Source organism: Sprattus sprattus (genome assembly GCF_963457725.1).
Source record: "Sprattus sprattus genome assembly, chromosome: 7".
Lineage (NCBI taxonomy): Eukaryota > Metazoa > Chordata > Actinopteri > Clupeiformes > Clupeidae > Sprattus > Sprattus sprattus.
Genome location: NC_137926.1, coordinates 24464590 through 24492089, shown reverse-complemented (window position 1 = coordinate 24492089; position 27500 = coordinate 24464590). Strand labels below are relative to the sequence as shown.

Below are 27500 nucleotides of genomic sequence, written 5' to 3'. Positions count from 1 at the left end.
CCAGCACACCGAGCATTGCGCTGAAGACCTGAGTGAAGTAAAAATGCACTGGAAATGACTGACTTCCGGGGGGTAAATTGATTAACTTCACTTTAGCTAGTCAAGTAGGGATTGAAATAAGATGATAATTGATGTAACTGCTATGATAGGATATACTGATGATATTATAGGATAATGCCACACTAATATGATGTATTGCTATGCTTAATACGGTAATCAATGTAATGTAGTCAGTAGCCGTAGTACAGTTCTTTATGGCAGGCATTTGCTGCTCTTGTGGTACTTGAGGTACAAAACTGTAAATGCAAAGCCTTTTTCACTCACCATTTTTCTTTTCAATCTATGCCCCATGATGCACTGATGTAGATACCTATGTTGCCCTATTCGGCATGTAGAAAACGTTAGGGTTTTGGAAAGGTGATGCTCACTTTGAGAATGTCTTTCTACCAGTGAGACTACCATTTGGTGTTATAGATTCCATAAAATTGAGTCATATTTGCTGTTACGTGGTCAAACCTTAGAGTTACAGAAGGATTAGGACGTTCCTATTTAAAACCCCGCTGGTGGAAATGTAGTGAGGAGGGCTGCCTGGAGTGCAAATGATGCAGTGATATTGGACATTGATATTTGTAATTCCGAAACCATAAAATTAACTCCACACATAAAATGTGTTCATGCGGTTGTTAGTATCAGTGATAAGTGTCATTGAAGTCCCAGGCTGGTTCCAGTAAAGTAGGAAGTTCTCGACAAGGCCAGAACTAACTGTGGCAAGTCTGTTGAGAGACCGGAGGCCCTGTTTTCATTGACAAGCAAAGTAACAAGCAATGAGCGTGGTCTGCACTAGCTAGGCTTATTTAATGATTTGCTTATGCAATCATGAGAAAAATGGCACAAACATGGGTGGGTCAGCGCAATGCTCACACACGTCACACAAAAGCTTAAGTTCATGACAGAATTTGCTCATTGCTTTGCTCGTTGCCTGTCAATGAAATAAAGGATGAATAAATTATTTAATAAAAAATTATTTAAAAAAAAACAAATGATAAACGGAATCTCGCGATAAAATGTTGCTGTCTCATTTTTGACCGAGGATGATCTGAGCTATAATCCTCTGCTCTGACTGAATTTGGAATAGAGCTTGGGTGTATCAGGCTGTGTGTTTAATTGAATCAGATCAGACTGAGTTGTTTACGGAGTCACCTTAATGAGGCGGTGATGCGAACTGCAGAGGCAGCTGTGCACATTTCCCAGAAACAAGGTATTTAAAGTTTAAAGCCTAATTATATTGATGGTGTATATTCATGTAACATACCATAGAGTTTTAGCGTGTTAAACTAAACTGCACATCAGGGATACTCTCCTCTGATCTTTACACAAGCACAAGCGGAGATAAATGTTCTCATGTATTTGTTTTTCAGGGTCAGGTTATTTGGTTGTTGTTTAACAAAAATACATTTTTGGTTTAAAATATTAACACAGTGCAACCTTGATAAGGATAGCATCAGTGACGTTCTGACAGTAATCTGCTTGTGTGGTATCAAACCCTGGCATTGTAACTAATAAATTAGACATTTTGCCATGAATAGCTAATAGCAGATTGACAGGTTTTTATATTATTATACCGTTTTATATAGTTTTTGTGGATGTTTGTTTATTTGTCCACAAACACCCCCCTCCCCCCCCCCCCCCCCCCCTCCCCGCTGTAGCACTGGGTTTGGGTGCATTTTCAAGGCCTTGTGGAGGAGTGTATCCATCCCCAGGTGACACTTAACTCTGACCTTGGCTCATAAATTCTGCCTCATTGACGCAGATGGGCTCAGGCTATCGCCAGGCCAGCCAGATTGGGTGTTTAGCATGCCCTGCCATGCATGTGTGGGGTGAGGACAGACCTCCAGCCCTCTATACCTTCTTTTTATCGTCTTAGCACAGTGTTGCACATTCTGTGCCTTACCTTATTCAGTATTGTCATTTTATGACAATGGAGGACATAAATATACTGCAAATATATGGGGATGTTCTGAAAAAGAATGTTATTTCAGGATATTTTCTGCCTAAAAATTGTAAGCAAAAAATAATACTTAACTGACTCAATTTGACCTTTCCAATACCAAATTGATCTATAAAATGAAGAAGATTACATTTGTAGCATTGCCCTTTGTAATTTTAATGTGACTTTTCTATATTTAGGAAAAAGCAATCCGGTGTACAGCAATATATTTTCCCTGAGATTTTCCTGTTCATTTTCATTCATTGTTTAGAATGTACAATAAATTACATTATTTTATCGGGAGATAAATTGCAAAAAGATTCAAGATTGGGGCTTTGATGCGCTCAGGAGACTCGCCTGACTTTTACACCACCGCCCGCTATCCCAAAATGCAATTTTGATGCCGTCCTTGCAGGCCTATTTTCTCCGAGGTGGCCGTTACTTGTTTTATTTGCTCTCACACATCAGATGGCGTGCGAAACAGAAATTCACCAGCTGCCCAGCATTGTTCTCCAATTGGTGATGGAAAAATTGTCTGGTGCAAATTGACCCTCTGTTTGACAAGATTCTCCGGCATTACAAATTGCACATTGATTTCAGGCTCACTAAGACTTAACCCGGGAATAAGGGATTTATCTTGGAGCTTCAGTCAATCGGCGCATTAATTACTTGCTTAAAATGTCAATGGCTTTGACTGGATAGGTGTGGATGTGCCGTCTGGCTGGATCTGGGCAGACGGATGTTCTGCCTATTGAGCACTGATATATGTGTCCTGTTGATTGTCCTGTTGCTAAGCCGGTGGAGTTCATCCCCTACACTGCACATTATGGCCTGGTCATTTTGAAGCAGAGAGTCACTGACAGTGGTTGACCTCCCACAGATATGCAGCGGCGATCAATTCATGTGACTTACTTGTTTGTTAGCTATGGCTCCTGTCACAGCTGCTAATGTTCATGATGGAGACATCAAGCACTGTAGACTGTTGCTGTTTCTGCTCAAATGGATAGAGGCATGAGATACATATTATAGATAATCAACAAAGTTATTATTATTTAAGGGACAGTTTTTCCAGAGCCTTCAGGTAGAAAAAAAGCTGTACTCACTGAACATCAGGATTAGCGATAGCGACACAAACTAACAGGAGCTAAGAGGAGGCTAATGTGTAGGGAGCACTGAGGTAACGCTTAATGTGACTCAGCATGTCTAACGATTATGCGGACTGCACAGAGGGGGCTGGGCAGACTGATTTAGAGGTAATTGGATTGCTCCTCTAAACCCCCTTGGGGAAGGAGAAGCTGTGTTGAAATCCAGTCACGAACCCAACATTCTCGTCAGATCCCTCTCTCTCAGTGTGTTTGGCCACCTTTGTGTTTCTGGGGGTTTCTCAAAGCTGACATTTAAAAAAGCTTTAAAGAACCCTTCTTTCGAGCGTGTTATTAAAAGGCAAAGGAAAAAAAATAATAATTCGGTTTCGACATAATAGGCAACATCATATGACTGTCAGCCACACCTAAAATGTTCTCTCTGCACCGGCAGCTTCAACCATTGTCATTCTAACCGGGTCTGTGCAGTCACACTCTGTTCTCTCACTCTAACGAGTCCTTGCATGTACCGTCCTGACTAGGCAGGTGGTCCCTGGTTTGCTGGAGTCCATCTCCTGCCCACCCCTGTTTGTTCTCCTCCACAGACACAGGCCACAGGGTGCTGCACGCTGCTGATGGGATTTGGGTAGTTGCGCCGCATCTCCGCTCTCCCACCAGGGTTTCCGGCGTGCTGATCTGTGCACAGACACGGCCCCGGCAGCTGAATCATTTATGAAGTAACATGCCAAATAGGGAGGCCATCATGAAACAGGGATTTATGGGCGCCATGGCGAGCTCAATGCCATCTCTGTCCGCCACCTCTATTTTTGAAGCTTTATCACCTACCGCCCACAGTCGCCGTGCCATGTCCGATTTTTATTGGGCTTCACTTACCACTCAGTCAGAGGTGTGGACGGAATACATTGCAAAAGATTTGGTCATTTTGTCAGCAAAAAGAAGAAGGACTCTGCCGCCAAATGCTGCTCAGTGCAAGTACAGACACACAAATCTGCTTGTCCCTGCACCTCCTTAAATAGTACTCCATGATGAGTGCTGTTTGGGTTTTAATGAAGATTCAGACATTCCTCACAACCCCCCCCCCCCCCCCCCCCCCTGAACATGATTAACAAATACAAAATTAGATTCAACATGAGGAGGACACATGCTGGCTCACTTAGGATGCTTCCAGCATACGAGCTGGATAATGTGCATCATGAGGCAGGAAGGCTCACTATGTGCCTTAGCCAAAGCTGGTGGTGGGAAGCCATTTTTAGGACTTTCGCGCACGCTCAATTTCAACAGCAATTAGTAATGGATGCTCAGGCCTTTTTTTTTGTTAAATCCCGAGACAAAACAGCAGTCATCCATTTTTCTTAATTTACTGGCTGTCTTCTGTGGCAGACGTGTTCATTAGGAAGACGAGAATAGGAACAAAACAAACCTGCTAATTTGGATTTGGAAGGCTGGATTATTGCTGTGGCTCTTTAGCTTCCATTTTAATCACTTGATCATTATTTCATATCTTGCATTTTTCTCGTGCAGGGCTTTCACAAGCTCTCTGCATGGGACAAGGGTGGGGACAGGGTGAGGTAACAAAAAGGCTGGGGCAAGTAACACACACTAGAGATGCGCGGATGGGCTATTATTTCATCCGCAACCGCATCACAAAACGCATGATCCGTCCGCTATCCATCCGCACCAATTTTTTTGACCAATTTTCAAAACCGCACCCGCCCGCCATCCGCCTGTTGTTTTTAGGTATAGGCGCTGTGACGCGAGGCTAGAAAGTTCTTGAAAGGAGACTGATCCAATGCCGCAAAGATATTTAAAGGATAAAGCCCCTAGTATGAAAGCCTATTGGCTAGGTTGTAGCCTATCCCCAGAATATTATCAGTGAAGTGACGTCTGTCTCCGATCGATGCACAGGGAGAAACTTTAAAATAGCCAAGCACATCGGCAAACCTGACCTTACCATAGGCTAGTAAGCCTACACTTTTTTATCATTGTAATAAAACGCAATTTGGTACACCATTTTAATATGGTAATATAGCCTACTGTTTTTAGTTTAGAAGGAAACACCTATTAATTCCGAAATTTCACCGCATTGTAGGCTTTATACTGTAACAACCCCAACACTTGCCTGCTTGCCTTGCAAATCAAAGTTTTCCGACTATTTTTCTTACCTTCTTTCTTAGCTGGTGATGTTACTGAGCTAGAAGTTTAACTTGTTCATCTCGCGCTGCCAATGGCCAATGTCACTTCTGAGTAAAATCACTCCATCATCTCTTTGAAATTCCTTATTCCACGAGTGGTAGGCTACAATGACTGGCTGTTTTAAAATATAACTAATAGCCTAACGAAACAAAATAACCCAGGCAGTTTCATCTACGACACGTTAAGGCTTCTTCCAATACTGACAGCTGACTCATAGCTTGCAGGTTTGCGGCGTTGCAAAGAGACGCGACATGATAGGGATCGTCATTTAATTTAAACTTTTTTGCTTCCTTTGTTTGCTTTGTATGCATACACGGAACAAGGCCAATTTACTGCCTGATGAAAATTTGATTATTTCAAAATGTGCTTGGATGTAGGTAACGACATTTAACAATGTGTATATATTTTGAATTTCGTTGGGTAAACCGCCACCCGCCCGAATTTAATTAAAATATAATTTTTTGTCACGTCACCCGCCCGATCCGCGTTTTAACCGCGGAGTCCGCGGGTGCAACCGCCAACCGCGCATCTCTAACACACACACACACACACACACACACACACACACACACACACACACACACACACACACACACCACTCTATAAACACACATACTAAGAAACCGCTAGCAGGCCCATTTGATTAGAGTCCAGTATGAGGTTATTGATCCAACTGAAGTGGGAGCATTGATGAAACTCCAGAAAAGCTATTGATCAAAAGCAAGGGAAGGCATTGATGAAACTCTGGTGGGGTTATTGAGCTGTGTTTGATTAATTGGCTGAATGGACCTGGCAGTGTGGTGACCAGCCACACAGGAACCGAGCCTAGGCCTAGCCCCAAAAAGACCAAACTCTGAGCTGGTCAGGGGGTTGAACGGGGACTCATGGCCACATGCCTCCACCCTCAGTGTGCCAGCGGCTAGACCGTGAGGTGAATGTCAGTGTGCGCTCCATCCATAACATTCTCATCAGTTTGTCCTCTTAGTCCATTTTAAGGAAACAGATGAAAAGGGTATATACTTAACAAGGACACTCGGCTGTGAGCCCGAAGCAATGCATCTGGGAGAGCAGCTAGCCAATGCAGAGGGGTAGCTTAATGAAATGTCATGGAGTGGATGAGTGTATCCTATGCTGGACTACACTTCTGGAGCCTTTGGTACCTTGTTTGGATCACAGAATATAACCAGTGTTATCTGTATTCTTTGTAGTGCTTTAAGGTTGGGAAAAAAGGAGGGAAAAAAAACAGATATGCGAAGGTTAAAAAAATGAAATCTTATTAGGAAGATGAGTAATTAAAAAGCCTGGTTGTCTTTCATTGAAGCCTGTTCTGGAGTATGGAAGCAGTTGGAGCTGAGCAAAGGGGCCTTAACTGATGGCTGCAGCTGTGGGCTGGGGGGAAGGAAAGGAATGAGGGAATGAGTGAACAAGTGAACGAATGAGTGAGCGAGGAGTGAGGGAGCGTGTGAGTGAGAGTCATATTTCGGGCTGGGTCTCCACCGGCGCGTCTCCAAGGACCTCTCCTCTGTGACAGCTAGAGAGGGGAGCACTAATGAACTTCGCCTCCTAATGAGGCTCGCCTGGCAACAGTGACCATGGCAACGTTGCACTGTTACCAACGCATGCTCCTTTGCATTCTTGCGCTCACACATTTTCTTCATGTGTGAACAAGAGTGAGTTCTCTCACACTCTCTCTGAAAAAGAAAATCCTTTCCTTTAACATTTCACAGTAAACAATCATCTTTCTATTCCAAGCACACAGGGTTATTGTATAGGGATCTGATTATGAATTTTGCACTTCAGTTATCGTCTGGGTTTAATAATTAAAATCACCCATGCGGGAAAGATTGGAAAAGCTAATCATTTTGGGGAAATAAGTGAATTCTCATTTTCATTACTGAGATGGACTCATAAGACCCAGAGTCTGCCATTTTAACTCAGGATCTCGGGACACTGCATCTCAACGTCCTCTCATTCTGCTTTCAATACGTATTACAATGCATATAATCTTCGTGAACGTTGTCTTGCACACATTTATTTCTCTAAACTTCTTTTCCACCAGATGTAGATCGTTTCCATCACATAGGCAGAGTTTAACTCCAGACAGAGGTCTTCTCCACAGGCTGGTATCTCCTTTAAAGACTGAAGTCCTTTGATGATTGATGTGTCCTCCCGAGGTTTGCTGGAGCAGGCTAGAGGCTGATGGCTTTGGGGGTGTATTTTTAGCAGAGGAGGTGCTGAGACGCCTGGACCAAAGCCCAATCTTTCAGAGCTGTTGAGGAGAGTCTGGGTGGGCAGAAGTGTGTGTTTATGTGTGTGTGTGTGTGTGTGTGTGTGTGTGTGAGAGTGTGTGTGTGTGTGTGTGTGTGTGTGTGTGTGTGTGTGTGTGTGTGTAAGTGGATGTTTCTGATCTGTTGGTGACATGTGCCATCATCTGCTGTTACAGCATCGCCTCCCAGGTTTGTGTGCTGTATTGTGTTTGGGACTGCTTTTCTCCCGTAGCGTTGCGTTGTGTCGATGTGTTGTGTTGTGATCGGGCAATGTGGTCCTTGTCAGCCTATGGGAAATTTATAGGCTATTGTCAGAGCTGAGTGGGACTCTGAGAGGCATACAGTGCCCAACCCATCCATTTTCTAGAGTACTCCCAAATGCCATGACATCGTTCCAAATGCATTCATCTAAATGAACTTAATATTCTGGAACAAGACAAGAAAGTCGGGACAAATGTTTTGTAGTGCATGGAAAGCCCCTTTGGTGGGGTTATGATTTCTGTTATTTTTTTCCCCTCAAGAATATGTTATAACCAAAACCACTATCAGCTAAAAGCTTTTAGCTAATTATCTGAATGCTCTTATCGTTAGCCCGAGCCTCTCTCAGTCAACAGACTCTGGGGAAAGTGAACAGAAATATTTGCATGCTTGTCAGCGTCACACCATCTTGATTTAAGAGCCATGTGTCAGATGTGACCATGTGCTGCTGAGTGACAGGTTGGAGTGTGAGAAGAATGACACATTCTCCTATGCAAGAGACACATCCTAATACTCTCATGTCTCTCCATACACTAATGGATGGAGTGGACTTTGCATTGGTTCAGGTGGAGCTTAGTGGGTGTTAGATGTGAGCGCTGATGGAATAGCAAAGCCCAGTGGCTGCAGTTACCAAAATGGAAATGTCAATGACGTCACAGACAAAGCACTGGTTCGATATTCTAGTCACAGACTGCGCACGCTTACCAAAGGGAAGGGCAGTGTGACGGAGTGCTGTCACTACGGTTGAGTATGCGCTCTGACTGCCATACCAATGAGCTTGGATCCTTTGGCGTTGTGGTCAGGGTGCATGTTTGGTACCCCGTAGTTTGGTACCTAGTTTGAGGCCGGGTAGGGTGAATGTTCTCTCCCCTAGGTACAATTCTAACAGACATTTCTAGTGCACTTATATTGATAAGTGTTATATATTTTTTCTCCACCTCTGTAGATAGCCAGTCTGTCTTAGTTTGTTTATGTGTCTTACCCCATGGCAAAATAAAATAATTGTTATCTTGTTTGTGCTGCTAACAGTAGACTGGCTATACATATACAGAGCTCTAAATGAGGCTTTGAGTGCACAGGAGCAATAGTAACTGAAATCAACTGTAATAGACAGTACGGGCCCTATCTTGCCGATCAGAAACGCAAGTAGGACGGCGCCAAGCGCAAGTAGCTGTGTGGGCGGCTCTATGGCGCAGTTGCTATTTTAACGGCGGAAAAAACACACTTGCGTCCAGCGCAAGTGTCAAAAGGGTTGGTCCAAAGGAGGTTACTCAGCCATAGGTGTGGTTTGGGCGTAATATGCAATAAACCAATCCGAGCGTCATTTCACATTCCCTTTAAGAGCGAGAAGCGCATAGTCCATAGCGGCTTGTTATTTTGATGGCGGAATTACCTGGTGGAAGACCGGAGAAGTTCACAGCCGAGGAGACCGACGTGAGATTTACACCAATTTTTTGGCAACCCATATATAATTACAAGGAAAATAAAGTATTTACCACTTGAGGAAATCATTGTGAAATCCATATCCAAGATATTTTAAAAATAAGCATACATGTAGCCTACACATTGACCCAAATGATTCAGGTTAATTGAAGCTGCGTGACATTTGATTTATTGTATGGCTTTGTAAAAAGCCGGGAGATAGATATATATGGGGATGCGAGAAACCCTCCAAAAGTAAGCAAAGTCAAGCAAGCATGTCAAGATATTGCCGTGATTGTTTCTGCAACGGGGCACCCGAAAACGTTGCCGAAAACGCTATAATTACGTCCGGAGACGTGGGACATCCAAGCTGGAAGGTAACACACGTTCTCTTGCCTTCACGGGAGGTGGATCTGCCTCGACCCAGGATCTGACGGCAGCAGAGGACATCGCCACGTCTACCCTCACGCCTGAGAGCGTGCAGGGATTTGGGGGCATGGAAATCGGCACCCAAGCCAGTGCACCAGCTGACCAAACCCAAGGTACATAAATAAAGTCCACATACACAGAGATTAGTTTACAAGATTTATAATAATACTGGCATTAAATAAATGCAACAAAGCCATACAATAAATCAAATGTCACGCAGCTTCAATTAACCTGAATCATTTGGGTCAATTTTGTACGCTAGATGTATGCCTAGTTTTTAAATGTCTTGGATACGGATATCACAATGATTTCCTCATGTGGTAAATACTTTATTTTCCTTGTAATTATATATGGCTTGCCAAACAATTGGTGTAAATCTCTCGTGAAGACGACAGAAGTAAAGTGTAGCCTACAGGTCCTATACTGTGCGGGCAAGCACATGCGCCCTTAAAATAGCGTTCTGAATACGCGTTACAGACTTTAGACATTGCGCCTCACATTAGACCAGCTTTTTTTTGGTCAATGGCGCACGGCGCACGGCGTTGTTTTGAAACTGCAAAATACCACTTGCGCCAGAGAAACGCCTTCTCTGTTCCGCCCCCGCCCATGTCGACGCAAGTTCATTTCGAAGCGCGCCTCTGGAGGGAAAATCGCGCTGTGCGCCGGGTGCAAGATAGGAATGATACATGCGTCGGTGACAATGTCAATTGCGCTGGGTGCAAGATAGGGCCCTACATGTTGAGCACAGATTAGGACAAGTGTGCCCAAATGCCTCATCTCAGGAGATCTACCGAGTTAAAAAACTGATACAACTCATTCCTTGCATTTTGTCTTCCCCTTAAAGTTTATCTTTATTCCACTCGTTTATTGGAACCACTTCTGCTCCAAACGGTTTTGAGGTATCGACACGGTTCCAGCTCTGACATATTAGAGCGTGAAGCATGAACCACTTTCATTTCAACCATGCCAATAAGTATGGCTGTTATCAAATTTTCCGGTATGTGACATATCATGGTTATATGGTACTAATGATATATTGGATAATGACACTGTTCAAGAAGTAGACCCGGGTTTGTTTTCGTGGCCAAAACACACAGACGGACTGTTTATGTTTTGGGCAAGCAGGAAAATGGAGCCATATTGCTGCTCATCTGCTGTAATTTTCAAATAAATGAAGATACCACCACTAATGTAGATTAATAACAATATATATTTCAGATTATGTTTTGCTCATGTCAATTCAAAGTTACAAAGTAGCCTAATACCGATGAGAGCTAAGTTATCCAGCCAACAGCTAATGGGATAACATAACCTGGCTGATATGAACATAATATTTACTGCTTACGTTAAGCATTTTGACATTGTAACCTCATGGACGCTCATCTGCTGTATTTTTTAAATAAATGAAGAAACCACCAACACTGTGGGCTATTTACAGCCTACATCTGATGTTTTGCTTGTGTAACATTCAATTCAAAGTGAAGAGGTAATGTCTGCGATATGTACCATAGTACTTAGTGCCAGCCAACGTAGCAACGTAGTTCTAACATTAGTTTGTTTCCACTTATCTGCTCATACATTCCCTTTTACACACTTGTCAAAGGGTAACCATGTCAAGAGTCTTTCTGGTAAGGCACAAAAGGCAGCAGGGAAACAAAAACTCTGTGGCTGCAAACGGTATGTGGTATTCCAAAATGTGAAAAATATAAACAAAAAGAGAGATATAAATCAATTTTTTTTTTTTTTTTACATATATGCATATTTACATACATACACCTATATAGCTCACCAACCAAACTCTCATCCAAGAAGCTCTCTGCACAGAAGCCCCCTTACTACAACCAGGCTAACCCTTTTAACATGTAACTGAACTCACCCTCATTAGCCCATACCATCACAGGCTCAGGGGTGATGTCATGTGGCAGAAGAAATACACATTATACGTTAAAATGGTACCAATAAAACTTGATCAGGCCTTAAAAATAATGATAACAGTAGTTATAGTTCACATTCACCGTTGAAAACCTTACAACATAGTTCATTGAATTTGCGAGGGCGAAACCATGTTTCTCGTGAACTTGTCCAAACCATTAAGTTCTGCCAGGATGCGAGCGCACTTCCTAATACATAAAAAGAATCAATGGGGGCAAGAAGTCATTCAACTTGGTTGGTTGAGCAAACATGGTATGGTACACTGTCATTCTTTCACCTGCTATATGGAAAGGCAACTGAATAACAGTGATATGACGGAACAATATGTGTACAATAAAAAGATTTTGAACTACGGTAAATTAATGAGTGGGCAGGGAAATGTTTGGCGTGGTGTTGGCGATAAGTGTGCACCCCTATGCCTTTACACACACCAGCCAATGCAAGCCAGTTCAGAGTTATGTGGGGATTTACATTAAGGACTGTAGAAGTCTCCGTTGGCGGTTAAAAGAATAACGAAAGTCCTTCTGCCATTAGGACGTGCTTAGGAAACGAGGTATCACCACACTACTGTGCAAGTATTCTTCTGCAAGTCCTCACTCTGGAGAGAAGAAAAAACAAACAAACAAAAGGCCCTTAATATAATTTATTATCAAGTAGTATTTTTATATTTTTTTTATCTCTTTTCAGTTTGCTGGGCAGCCCAAATCATCATTAAATAAACCTAGCTTTGAAGGCTCGACAGCCTCATCCATCCCCTTAGCCTGATGCTTCTTCTGGTGAGAAGCTTTAGACAGCTCACCCTCCTCCCTGAGAGACAGCTGTTTATTTAAGCCAAAAGCCATGCTGGGCAGAAGTGCCATTCGAGCCGGTCCTCGCTCACATTACCACTGCCAGCAGCAGCCCTGGGGCTTAAAAAGACCCTCCTCACAAGCAGTGTTGCTGAGAGGGCATGATTGAGAATGGCCTGGCTAAGTGAACGTGCACTCATCTCTTTATCACCTGATCAGGTCACCCGAGTGACTGAGGGGCAGTGCAAACGGGGGTACGGTCACTGCTTAACCCCGTGTTGTCCTGGATGAGTGGGATCAACAAGAGTTGGATTTACTGGCCAGTGCTGAGACCTGCTCACAAGAAAGACGTGTGAGGTTTAGAATGACATGATCAGATGTTCTTGGCTTTAGTTAAGTGGTAAGTGACAGCTGGAGCTGGACTCCTGTTGCAGCGATGGATCACCATAGGGATCAGCGTGGATCTATGTTTGATGGTGTGTCAGCTGCGACAGATTTGTCTGTTTTTCCCCCCCATCTAATCTGGCCCACACAATTCAGTACCACTAAACACAGGCTGTAACTTGATGACAAGGTTAACCGTCTCATAAATAAAACCATGTACCATAAAATTCCCCCTTCTGTGATGTTGAAGCACTTTGTTCATTCGCTGGGATTATTTATGGCCCGGTCTGAGCCACTATGTTTGGTTCCATTTACAGAGCTAGGGCTGTGTATGAACACCAGTGTTAGTGTTTTTTTGTGCGCAGACACTGAACGGACAGCCAGACAGTCGGACCGTATGTATGTATGTATGTATGTATGTATGTATGTATGTATGTATGTATGTATGTATGTATGTATGTATGTATAGGGCTCCATGTTATCTACTATCTCATACATCATCCTGCTGCAAACGTGATTTGAGGCACTCCCATCACTTTTTTTACTTTCTCAGAGAGTGACGTTTCACTCCATAAGCTCCCCTGTGATGTCAGAGGCTTTGCCCCATAAGCTGCAGGGCATTGGCATGGCCCTCCACATCCTGAAGTTCATTCAGAGCGTGATGGGCAGACAGGGTAGCCTCTCCTCACTCTCCCCACCCTATTCCTCTGTCTGGGGGAGTTGTGTGGGTGGGCTGTGGCCTCCCTCGGCAAGAGAAGATAAACTCTCTAATATGAGATCAACTCGCCGACACTCCTCTTTCTGTTAACCTTTCCAGGCCGGCCACGGCGGTAGAGCGGCAGCGGCCCAGTCTGGCCTTTTCCCGCAGACGACGCCTTGCCTACCTGCTGTCAAATCTCTGCCAAGTGGGGTTTTCATCCGGCCTGGGAAAGGGCAGGTCCTGGGCTCCTGATAGCTCATTAGCATAGGGGGGATCAGGGATGGCAGCGGCCCTGCCGGGGAAGCGCAGAGCACGGAGCGGGTGTGTGAGCACCGGCCATCTCAAACGTGTTCAGGCGCCGCAACTAGCTGAGAGGATGTGATAGAACAAGCGTGGGTGTGAAATGATGGCCATTGCAAGAGCTTCTCCCACATCATGTTCAATTTCTGTTCTATTGTAGGAGCACCTTGTCACGTTGGAAATGGTCTCTCTGTGACGCCGTGGAAGTCTAATTCATCTTTTAATATTGATGTGCTATGTCCAGAGATCGTAATGAAATACAGTGCTGCACTGCACTGTTCTGTGCTGTTTCTGAATGGGAATCTGATGATGTGATAGGTCTGAACAGAGGAAGAAAAGAAGGCCCACACACCTCCTTTTTGCCATGAAAAGGAATTGTCTTTGTAAATGAGATGGCACTTTTGATGTGGGATCTGAAGGGAGGCTCTACTGGGTGTACGTGCGAGAAAGCATAATAAGTCTCCGCCTCCTACGCTCTTTGCAATGGAGGATCATTAATGTTGACACGAGAGAACACAAACAAAAATATCCAGTTCACTCCTGGGGGTGGAGACAATATAGGTTTGGGTATGGTGGAAGGGGGGGGTGGAGGCTCCCTAAGGTTGAGAGAAAAATTCATACATTTTCATGATTTGTTTTTTTTGTCAGTGCCTGGGTGCAGTGTAGCTGTGACAGCTGTGGGGATTGTATAATTACACAATGCAGATGCCCAAATGAATGGTGTAAATATGAGCTGTTGTAGACGTTTGTGGCTCTGTTACTGGCTAAAGATGGCTCTGAAGGAAGGAGCATTTTAAGGTCAACCGCATCTGCTTCAATGAAAGCTGGGCCTAATGGATTGGTGACTGGCCAACTCAGCCCGAATGATCAATAACGCAATAACAATTTGCCATCCTCTGTCTCTCTGCCTCCCTCCCCCACCCTCATCCTCATCCTCTCTCTCCCTATCTTCCATTCACTCTTCTCTCTTCAGGCTCTTGCTACAGCAGCGGAGAACTTCCAGATGGAGCATCAGTGGAAGGACGACTTCGCGGTGAGTTTTGTCGGGAGGTTCTGAACAAAAGAAAATCACTAACATCAACAAAATCACCGTTTTCACACCCATGCTGTTTACCATTGGGCACCCACGCATTGCCCCTGTTGTCCACTCTCATATCATTTCCCTTAGTGTAGCCTCCTGCTGAGTAAATATTACTGAGTGTACAAACATTTATATACAAGAGGCCAGCCTCCCTTAACTCCTTTCATTTGACAACTTTACACTCATAGGTCAGGCTTTCTCTCTCTCTCTCTCTCTAATACCTGCTCTCAGAGAAAGAACTTATTCTCTCCCCATCAGAGGAAACATTAGTGGTGGAATGAAATGGAAAATGACTGGCTGTTGCTGTGGTCTGGGAGTGGGTTTGGCTGTGAGCACGTTCTTTGGTCAGAGGAATACTGAACTGAATCTAATGTGAAAGTGTGGTGGCTTCACTCTGACCTAACTCTCAGGGTAGAGATTATTTGGAGAGGAAGTGGCCCAGTGTGACCCATCCGTGTGTGTGTGTGTGTGTGTGATTGGGGTGGTGGTGTATGTTTAGGAAAGATAGAGAGAGCACAAAATTCCAAACTAGTATCTTAAAACTATTCAACTTAGTTCTGAGTGCAGGTTACTACCCTGACATCTGGAATCAAGGACTCATAACGGCAATTTTCAAATCTGGTGACAAATTCGACCCTAGTAATTACAGAGGAATTTGTGTGAACAGTAACCTAGGGAAGCTATTTTGTAGTATAATAAATTCTAGAGTCCTAAACTTCACAGAGCACAATACCCTGAGCAAATGTCAAATTGGATTCTTACCAAATTACCGCACTTCTGATCATATTTACACCCTACACACCCTAATTGAGAGACATGTGATCCAAAACAACACTAAAATATATGCATGCTTTATTGATTTTAAACAAGCATTTGATTCTATTTGGCACACAGGTTTATTTTACAAAGTTATAAAAAGTGGTGTAGGGGGAAAACCTATGACCTGATAAAATCAATGTATTCAGGAACTAAGTGCGCAATAAAGATTGGAAGCAAAAGAACAAAATTCCTCTCCCAGAGGCGTGGGGTGAGACAAACCCTATTTAACATCTATATAAACAGATTGGCAAGAATCATAGAAAAATCAACAGCACCTGGTGTCACCCTACATGACTCGGAAACAAAACTCCTGCTTTATGCCGATGACCTGGTTCTGCTGTCACCAACTGAACAGGGTTTACAGCCAAATCTGGATCTTCTAGAGCAGTAGTGCCAGACCTGGGCCCTGGCAGTAAACCTAAACAAAACTAAAATAGATCTAGATCTCAGATACAAAAACGCAACTTTACAATAGGGCCACAATCAATTGAACACACAAATAACAACAGATATTTAGGCTTACTAATCATCTCAAATGGAAAGTTCAATCTTGCAGTGAATGATCTGAGAGAAAAAGCACGCAGGGCTTTCTATGCCATAAAATGAAAAATCCCTGCAGAAATTCCAATCCGATCTGGCTCAAACTTTTCGAATCAGTAATTGAGCCAATTGCCCTTTATGGCTGTGAGGTGTGGGGTCCACTTAAAAATCAGGAATTCAACAAATGGGAAAAACATCCAATTGAGACCTTGCATGCAGAGTTCTGCAAAATCATTAAAAAAGTTCTCAGATGTGCCATACACAATGCATGCAGGGCAGAATTAGGCCAATATCCATTGATTACAAAAATACAGAAAAACTGCAATCAAATTCTGGAAACACTTAAAAAGCAGTGACCCCCACTCCCATCATTATAAAGCCCTGCAATACCAAGAGTTGAGCAAAGATACATGTCCCCTCACTCAGCTGGTCCTGAGCCTGAGCTCTCCAGATCCCCACACACACACTAACACCCTACTAACACCCCAGGACCAGAACAGAAAGGCACCTGAAATTAGGATAAACCAAATTGGAAAAACAATTAAGCAAAATTACATAACCCATTGGAATACACAAACAAAAACTCAAAGTAAAATGCAATTCTACTTGGCCCTAAACATAAATTATACTTTAGCACCCTATTTGACCCTGATCACAGACAAAAATCTGAGAACCACGTTGACAAAGTACAGACTCAGTGAACACAGCCTGGCCATAGAGGTGGGTAGGCACAGACAAACCTGGCTCCCCAGGGAAAACAAACTATGTCCCCACTGTGAACAAGGAACAGTAGAGACAGAGCTGCACTTCCTGACACAGTGCACACAATATGAGGGCACAAGACAAAGCTATTTTAAAAAGATTGGTGAGGTCCTCCCTGAGTTCCTGCTGGCGAGCAGTGAGGAGAGGCTTTCATACCTCACTGGAGAGAATGAGCAGTGCCTTGTTCTCGCTGCACCATATGTAACTTCCTGTCATAAACGGAGGGACAGCCCATAAATTAATTAAATTCATATATGTTCATGTCTGTTGTTGTTGTTAATCCCCTGATGTTAATTATTATGTTTTTGTATTATTGTTCCCACTTCTCCCTTTCCCCTTCCTGATGTACCCTGTATATAGATATATGTATTGTTTATGGAATCACTTATATATGTATTGTTTATGTTATCACTTTTATATATCCAACCCAAATGCTTTGGCAATACTCTACAATGTTATGGTCATGCCAATAAAGCTTCTTTTGAATTTAAATTTGAATTGAGAGCTGGGAGAAAGTGGGGCAGAGATAGACCTTCTCATGAGGTCTGGTTGATGGATCTGATTTGATGGTGCGCACACAGCTTGCATGTGTATTGGCCACATTTAAATTCTCATACTTTTGGCATGCCCTTTAAGGATTGATTTCACTGCAAGCACATGCCCTGAATGCCTCTCTACTTGTTTAACCAGTGACCCTTTCCCCCATCTCCCTCAGCACGCCTGTCAGTCTATATAGTCTCTCTCTCTCTCTCTCTCTCTCTCTTTTTCAATAACTCTTTCACTTTCCCTCTCACATGTAAACTTTATCCCTCCCTCTTTAAACTCTTTTTTTCTCTTCTCTTTTCTGTCTTAATGACACATGTTCTCTCTCTCTTGCTCTCTTTCTCTCTTTCTCACCCTCTCTCTCATGCTCTCTGTGATCTGTGCATGTTCATTAATTTAACTGCTGGATTATTGAGTAAAAATGTGCTTGACATCCTGTCATACTGTAGTCATTACTTATAAGGATCACATTTCAGTGTCGTTAGTTAATTGGCATGGGTAATTTTACCTTTTGCATGTCAGACATCGAGTTAAAAACAGAACAGCTTCTAGGCTTACTGACTGTCGACTATCCTAGGACTTCGCATTTATAGCTATCCATAATTGAAAACCAGCTGTTCTATATCCTCATAGCAATAACTCATATAAGGCATAATTAATGCACTTCAGATGTTTTATGGATGGGCCTTTATGTAAAATGTCACTGGCCTGTACGTTATTGTTAATTTAAAATTAGGAGGCAAATGAGGTTGCTTGTTTGTAAACAAGGGGTCTGTGTTATTTGGTTTGGCAGTGTGACAGTGGTTAGTTAGTGTGGGGGTAGGAGTGTGTGTGTGTGTGAGAGAGAGAGAGCGGGAGTGTGTGTACATGTGCAGTCTTTGTCTCCTTTTTTGAAATAATTGATCTGAGATTAATTCCCCCTATGATCTCATTAAAAGCTGACCTGAAGTGCACTGCAGCACGACATGCTGCCTGTGGCTCAGTAAGCTCTCTCTTAAGCCTCTCTCTCACTCACTTCCTCACTCACTCACAACGGAGTTGACGGGTTGCATGGCTTCACTTACCTTAACCTGATGGAATATCAAAATCATTTCACATCATGAACTTTAAGCCAAACTCAAATTCATATTCTGTTGCAAGCCAACTAGTGGAATGTAATATGTGTTACCGGCATTCTTCTGTTGAATGTTGAGTGAAATACCAAAAACTTGGTGGAGGGGGGAGCATTGGCTAGGAAAGAACCCACTTAATAATAATTGTTTTAATTATTTGATTATTTTACAGGCGGTGAGTGGGCAAGAAAAATTACCGCTCCCCCTCTCCCTTCTTGTTTAAAACAAAAATGCGATATACATGTCTAGACCTCATGTATGCACCACCTACCCCAAGATCTACAACAATAAACACAGAAAGCACACTGCCATACACTCACTCATTTACTGTTCTTGTGACTGTGAAGCAGTCTGATGGGTGATTGATTGTTATGCTCTTTATCTCTCCTTTCCTGCAGGACGGCCACATAGTTTACTACAATGCTAAGGACAATGTGAGTAACCTCCCATCCATCACCACACCAATAACTCCCCTTTGCCCATTTGTCTTTATAGCATTTCTAAGTGTTTGCTGCATATTGTAGTTCATAAGGCATGATAATAATTCAGTCCCCATAGGCCAAAATCCATTCTACTGCATTAGGAGCTGGTGTCATTGGAATAATGCCATAACAATGATGTCACCGACCCTGCTACTGATGAACTGTGATGAATCTCAAACCAGTAAACTTTGCAAACAGTACTGATGCAGTTGATAACAGCATGCCCAGAATTCCAGCATTCTTTAAATGTTCCTTGGATTGAACACAGATTTGTCTACACGCGTAGTCATTGTCTCCCATTCCAGTGGTGTGAAACAGAATGTTGGACCAGTGTTAGTGTGGAACAAGCTTCTAAATTTAGTTAAAAATAGAATCCAAGTGTTGATTTGTGAATGAAGCTGTTCAGGTGACAAATTGAAATAATGCCTAGTTGCCTTACATTGTTAGGACTCACTGGTATGGTACCGTTTAGAACAGTGTGTCAGAGAGAGACAGAGACAGCAAGAGAAACTGGACAGGAGTGGGTAAGTGTGCTCCAGTTATTAACACATCTCCACTCTAAAGATTTATGACTCCTGGTTCCTCTGCTGGACTGTAAGCCTATCAGAGGAGAGAATGTGGAACAGAGATCCATCTGGTGCTTCTCGACACACATACTTCCTCCCACACACACACACACACACACACGCACACACTCGCACACTTTCGCTCTCTCACATACACAGACACATCCACACATCCACACCGTCTCTCTCTCACACACAGACACTCTCTCACAGACTCTGAGAGAGCAACAGCAGCTCATGTATCACACCTGCCAATTATGCTTGATATCAGAGAGAGGAGCAACAGAAAGAGAGAGAGAGAGAGAGAGAGAGTTAGAGAGAGAGAAGGGGGGGGAGAAATATGTATTCACTACATATGTGTGTGCGGAAAGTATTTTAATGATTATAAAATATATACTAAATATGAGAAGATGATTGACCTGTAGGATGGAGGGAAGGCTAACAAAATCAGATGAAGCTTTTTGCTTTTTTTGGTGGAAGAAATCTGCAACATTATTTTTTTTTTCTCGTATACGCATAACATCAAAGCATAGTGATCAAGAGAATCTTAAACCTGACCTCTGACAGCATATGACAAGTTAACAGTTCCAAAATATCTGAAGGGGAAAATGTCACTCAACTCAGATTCCCAATGAAAATGCCTTTATGACTATGTCTGGAACAAAGGACACTGGTCAGTAGTTCCAGACAATGAGAGGTCTTGGTTTGACTTGAACAACAGCTTGAAATGTATTTGTCTGAGTGTGTGCACACCATGAATGTATTTTCTGAGAAAATATCCAATGTGAGTTCAAAGACAAGTGTGCAGGCCACGTCAAACCTTTTTGACCCGAAGTGATTTTATGGGCTGGCTTGGCTGAAGCACTCAGACTGATGTTCTGTAAATGTAATCCTTTTTTATATTTTTAAATCATCAAGGACTTTTCTGAAGAGCATAAGCAAACAGGTCCCCAGCAACCCCCCCCCAGCCCCCCCCCCCCCCCCCCCCCCCACACACACACACACACACACCCTGCCCCACCCAACCCCGCCTTGTCATAATGAAATTTCATCTTGTCCTTCCTTGAGTCTGGGCTCACCAGTGCAAAGACAGAATGACAGAATGTCTGGTCGGATTCCAGTCACATTCGCCTGAGCAGTACTCAGGCTAATTTGAGTTTTACTGTAATAGCAATGGGAAGGAATAGAGCTTTGTCAGGGTTCTACTGAGAGGGGTAGCCTCAGGCCATGAAAACTATCAAAAATCAAAATATAAGATTTATAGTATCTTGAGAGTGTAGACTTTTATATACTAAATTAAACACGCTCCTTACCTCACCACAAATAAGAATACAATATCAATGTGCTGTTACTCATCATTACTCAGGCTTTTGCACTCTGCTATGCTAAGTGTACGTTTTGTAATGATCGTTATTTATTACCATCATTATTTAATCAGGGCACTGTAAAATGCAGTGTGATTACAGCTTACATCATTGTGTTTGTTCGACCTCCCGGCTTCAGACTGGCACAAATAGCCCATCCTATTTGCTTCATCAGTAACTTTGATCAGAGAGCCGCAAACAACTCACAATCAGAAAGGGCTCAAGGGGACGGCCATCCATACGTATAGGATGTTGCCAGATCAGAACCCTCATACTCTTTATGAAGTCCCTGACGCTACTTTGAGAGGGGAGAATATCAGGGGGGAAGTTTCTGGTAACTACAAACCGTCTAAGGACATGTTGGCTTTTTTTTTTTTGCATTTGTTGCAGTCTGCATATAATTAACAAGGGGAAATAGTAACGATTACAGGCGGAAAATAAACAATAACATCCTTACAGCAAAACAGAAAAAAAGGAAGAGGGGCAGGGAAACACAAACAGAGCGAAAGAGAGAGGCTTGGGAAATGGAGAATAAAAAGAGGGAGTTGGAGGACAAAAGAACAACAACTCGAGTTTACTATGAAGCATTTGAATTGCCTCTAGTAAAGTAATGAATTATTGCCTTAACAGAGATTTGCATCAACAAGTTGTTCCCTTTCATTGCGTGTGTATGTGTAATTGTGTGTGTGTGTGTTTGTGTGTGTGTGTGTGTTTGTGTGTGTATGCCCATAGCTTGATGGTAATGAAACCGAGGGAAAAAGAAACCGGATCAAGCCAGATTTCAAAGAGGACCCGCAATTCAAACGCCTTACCTCCTACAACCTTTCTGCTGTGCATATCCCTACGGACATATATGATGGCGGTAAGTTACGCAAATTATACACATGTGCATATAAATAAAGTTTCTTTCTCTCTGTCTCTCTGTCTCTCTCTCTCTCTCTCTCTCTCTCTCTCTCTCTCTCTCTGTCCATCCATGGCTTCTCTCAGTCTATCTCTCTTTACACACAAACTCACATAGTATAAGTGTCCCTCTCTCACACATACACTCTCCACACACCTATTCATTGATCTGCATTCAAACATGTAATATGCAAGTATACATACTAGTGCTGTAGCGATGCTTCGATGATGTCGACGCGTCGATTTCAAAATTACGTCGACGCCATGTTTTTACGTCGACGCTTCGCCACATACACATGGTTGACCCAAACAGAAACAAACATTGCGCAAGGACTGAGAGAGCAGAAACCCAGGGAATTGCTTGGCGCCATTAGTTGACATTGGCGATCTAACGTAGTGAATCATGATACATACTATAAGCTGGCCAACACCATGACTTAGCTCTCTGTGCCGTTTGTTCATGCTTAGTTGCCATGTTCTGCAGCCGTAAGTTAACGTTAACTAAACTGACACACTAGTAGCTAGCTAATGTTAACTACTAGCAACCAAGCACGAACAAACTGCACGGAGAGCTAAGAAGATAGTTTGCTAACACCACCGAAGTGCGCAGAGCTCAAGCTACACAACACACTGAACAAACGTTAAATTAATGTAACCAACGTTACTTATTGTCCCCTTCACGAGAGACAATGGGGTGCGTTTCTATCTCCATTCTCAAAAGCACCCCATTGTCTCTCGTATTTAACGTTTGTTCAGTGTGTTGTGTAGCTTGGGCTCTGCGCACTTCGGTGGTGCTAGCTAACTATCTTCTTAGCTCTCCGTGCAGTTAGTTCGTGCTTGGTTGCTAGTAGTTAACGTTAGCTAGCGGCTAGACAGCTGTGTCAGTTTAGTTAACGTTAACTTACGGCTGCAGAACACGGTAGCCAAGCACGAACAAACGGCACAGAGAGCTAACTCATGCTGTGGTCATTTACGAGTCAAACACATAACATTAGACTAACGTTGGCCAGCTAAGTATGTATCATGATTCACTACGCTAGATCGCCAATGTCAACTAATGCAGCCAAGCAATGTCCAGGACAGGGCTGCACATAAGGTGGTGCGCAGTGCTCATCAATGAATGTGTTTTTATAAGCACTGAAAACATTTAAATTAATGAGCACCACATCCAAGTGTGATAGGGCTCATTTGAGTACCAAACATTTTTACTGTGCCTCTAGATAAACATGAAATGCATTGTTGGACTTTTGCTGTGCAAAACGGTGCTCAATAAAGTATATTATTAAGATTTTTTTGGGTATTTATTTGAGATACATTATGGTTTGAATCGAGCAACAGAAAAATAATCGTTAGACTAATCGTCCAATTAGTCGTTAGATAAGTCGACTAATCGATAAAATAATCGTCAGATTAATCGTTTTGAAAATAATCGTTTACCCCCAGCCCTAATACATAACCATTTGCATGTATAGATGGAAGAAACTGGAAAAATACAATGAGTGGTTTAAGTGAGTCACCCCAACTTCCCCAGCTGAATATGATGTCATATGTGACGCATTTAGTGTATCTGTGTGTGTGTGTGTTAATTTGTTTGCGCTTGTGTTTGTGTGAAGTGTGTGAGTATTGGTTGGCAGGATGGTTGGGCCATGGAGTTTTTCTTCGCCCTGTGCATGCTGGGAAGGCGTCTGGTCCTGTTGTTAAAGACACCACCTTAGCTTTGACCTTGTTACACATAGACACACTCGAACATGCACACACGCATATACACACACACACACACACACACACACACACACACACACACACACACACACACACACACACACACACACACACACACACACACACACAGGCCTGCTCACACAATCAGACATATCATTTGTATGATTTTAACAAACAACTTTCATTTGGAGTCCAGCTCTCTGAAAAAATAGTTGTTCAAATTCTAAAACAATCTGTCCACTCAGGCACGCACTCAACAACGCATATTTTAACACATACACACACACACACACACACACACACACACACACACACACACACACACACAGAGACACACACACGCACACACACACACACACACACAAACACACACACACACACACACACACACACACACACACACACACACACAAACACACACACACTCATTCACACGCTAGCAGCTGCCTACACACTCTCATGTCCCTGACAAGTGGTGTGCAGGAGGAGGAGCAGGAATGACAATGCGGGCCACGGGTGTTTATTTATTATTTATTGCATATTTGTAAGTTAATTCATTATTAAAGATGATGAACCGGGGCTGGCTGGGCTGCAGCGGGGGCTTGTTGGTGGAGGAGGCAGGGGGCCTCCTCTGCAAGACTCCCCTCGTCCATGGCACACACTCACTGACAGCTGTTTGGGTATTAGACAAGCATAACCATCAATTAGAAAGGCTAGTGTCACTGTAGATTTGAATTAGCTTTTGGCAGGATAATTTCAGTGTGTTACATGGTAGGCATGCCAAACTGCCTCAGTAGTGGGTAATTATGGTGAGAGAGAAGGGGGGGGGGGGGGGGGGGGGGGGGTGATGGGAGAGAGATACTTGTATCATAAATATATAATTGTATTGTAGAGGTAATATGCCTCCTGGAGTTGACAGTCTGCTTGCTCAGTTCTTGGACGTTTTAATGTTTCCTGAAGAATGTGTTAACCTGTGTGTGTGTGTTTTTATTTGTTGGTTTCTGTATTAATGCCTGCCATTTTGCTGGATTTGCTATTATTATTACTATTATTATTATGAAGAGAAAGGATGCACTTGATAGGTGCACCTGAACCTGAACACCCTATGCACAAGGTAGGCAGACTGATCTCTAACCTAACAAATCAGACTTTATTTATTTGGCAGGAAACAATGCAGTCAATAGAGGTTAATGTTGTCATGTGATGCCCCTTCTTTCTTGCATTTGATAAATGAGGAAGACATTATGACATGGACTCTCAAAGGGTGTTTTCTAAGACAAGCCTATTTCTGTATTTTGAAATGTGGTGTGAAATAATATAATATTTTCTCATTATCTAATTGTTGGCTAAATAGTTTTTCAGTATTTGAGTTTCATAAGCTAGTTTTACTCCTACTCCTTTTACAGATGTCCTTCGATTTGTCTTTGAGATGCCTTTGTGCATGTTTTGATTCTTAATGGCGTCACAATTTCAGTGGTTTCACACTTTGAGGCTCAAAGTGTTTTGGCACATGACACATACTGACTTTGGGAGGAGGCTGCCACTGGAAATAAAATTTAATTTAATATAGGATGGTTTGTAATTATGAGTAAATGGTCAGCGTCCTCCTCCTCCGGTTCCTCGTTAAAATTTGCATCGTCATCTGCTGGCCGTTTCCTTGAAAAGACATCCAGGCTCGCTTTGAACACGCCATGAGTGGCGAGTGACAGAAACTGGATTGATTGTGGCAGGGGTAGGGCTCTGCGGGCTGACAGTTTCCTGGTTGCATATCGTGATCAGATTGAGAAATGTTGGCTTATGGGAATATTAGAATTTGAGAGCAAATTGCATACACATGACGATTAAAAAAGTAATTCCTTCAAGTGATCTTTGTAACTGTATTCTGATTACCACCAATTCAAAATGTTTCTGAATGAATACATGTTTTGTATTGTACATATGAAATGCTGTTATATGTATTCTGTTACTCCCCAACACTGTCTGTGTGTGTGTGTGTGTGTGTGTGTGTGTGTGTGTGTGTGTGTGTGTGTGTGTGTGTGTGTGTGTGTGTGTGTGTGTGTGTAGGAGGTTTAATTGCATTGGCACTGAGGTGGCCCTGGCGTTATGGTTAGAGAGTGTGTGTGAGAGAGAGTGGGAAAAAGAAAGTGTTGAAGTGTTTCTGCCTAAAAGGATGTGTGTTTAGTTTGTCAAGCCTGATTATCTGTGGAAATTAAGTGTGTCTGTGTGTCTGTGTGTCTGTGTGTCTGTGTGTGTGTGTGTGTGTGTGTGTGTGTGTGTGTGTGTGTGTTGTTTTATGTGGGTGTGTTTATGCAGACCAGTGACATGGAGCTGGTTTTGGTACAACAGTGAAAATGTGTTTAATTCAGCTTTGTGTGTTTGCCTCAGACGACAGCACTCAACTCATTACCTCATTACTGTGAATAGCCCTCAGACCCAAGGGCCACTGAGACATATACACATACGCAGGCAAACACACACAGGCACACACACACACAGGCACCGCACACACACATGCACACATAGGCACCTCTACACACACACACACACACACATGGACTCAAAATCACACACACACAAACACACACACACAGATAGAGACAGGCACAAATGGCCAGGACCCTTTTTTCTCCCCCTAGGCAGAAAATTGGATTTCCCAGTCCAAAGTGGTGTGTTTGAGGATAGGAGCCGAGCGCTTACCAAAACTCTGGGTCATTAGGAGAGACAACACACAGATTTACACACCACTCAGAGATTGCCTCTCATATGTGGAGAGAAAGAAGGAGGGAGGGAGAGAGGGAAAGAAGAGTTGAGAGGGAGAGAGAGGAGCTAATGGAGAAGAGAGAGATGGAAAGATAGGACAGGCGGGAAACGGATGGCGAGAGAAAGAGAACTAGAGATACAAAGTGGGAGGACGAGAGGATGAGCGAGTGAGTGAGCTAGACAGACCGAGTTGATCCCATAAAGACTAATAGGGAAAGAGAGAGAGGGGAAGAGCGCAGACCGATCAGAACCCCCCCCCCCCCCCCCCCCTCTCTGTTATGAAATTGAAATTCCTCTCATCCTCCTCTCCTTCACATCCCCTCTTCATTAAGCGTTTATCTTTATTCAGTCTCTCATTTGCAACATCCAGGACTATGTGTGCCTATTAGCAGTATTACTGCCGCTGTACCTTTTCTTGTGCATTGATATATTAAACACGCTGTTGACAATTATGTACTTATTTAGCACAATCTCGTTTAACTGGGGCCCCATCAGAGCTGGTTTATAGGCAAGATTTGGTAGGGTGATTGATGGCAGGATAATTATAGGTTACCATGGTTTCCTGTCAGATGGAGCAATAAGCTCAAACAAATCTTCTGCAGCTGGAGAGGCGAGCCTCCTCTGAACTGTGCTGCCCGTGCCGATAACAGTCTCTGCTTTTCTTCGTCTCCTTGTGATCCGTGCTTTGTCGTCTCTTTGTCTTTTAATTGCCAAGTGTTCCCTTTGTCTTCCCACCCTCTCCATTGCGTGCTGTGTGTTTAAAGACACACCAAAAAAAGCATTTCCACTCATGCACAAAAGCCAGAATTCACACACACATACCAGCACACACACAAACACACACAGAAACCATTTTTGCAAATTCATACATGCAAGCATTCATACACACACACAAACACACACACACACACACACACACAGAGACACAGACACAGACACGCACAGAAGGCATTTTTACAAATGCATACACGCAAGCATTCACACACACACACACACACACACACACACACACACACACACTCACACACACACACACACACACACACACACACACTCACTCTCACAGGAGCTGAGAAAAGCAGATTG

General features: G+C 43.1%; 1 protein-coding gene across 1 annotated transcript in view; it reads left to right on the top strand.

Annotated features, from left to right (window-relative positions):
* The window catches only part of LOC308367773 (voltage-dependent calcium channel subunit alpha-2/delta-1), a gene marked incomplete at both ends in the record, with an annotated part of 111249 nt that overhangs the window by 35254 nt on the left and 48495 nt on the right, over positions 1 to 27500 (top strand). Inside the window, 3 exons of the mRNA XM_080841763.1 lie at positions 14737 to 14796; positions 19019 to 19054; positions 21765 to 21894. Of these exons, the coding sequence (XP_080697889.1) occupies positions 14737 to 14796; positions 19019 to 19054; positions 21765 to 21894 (226 nt within the window). The remainder of the gene's footprint in view (positions 1 to 14736; positions 14797 to 19018; positions 19055 to 21764; positions 21895 to 27500) is intronic.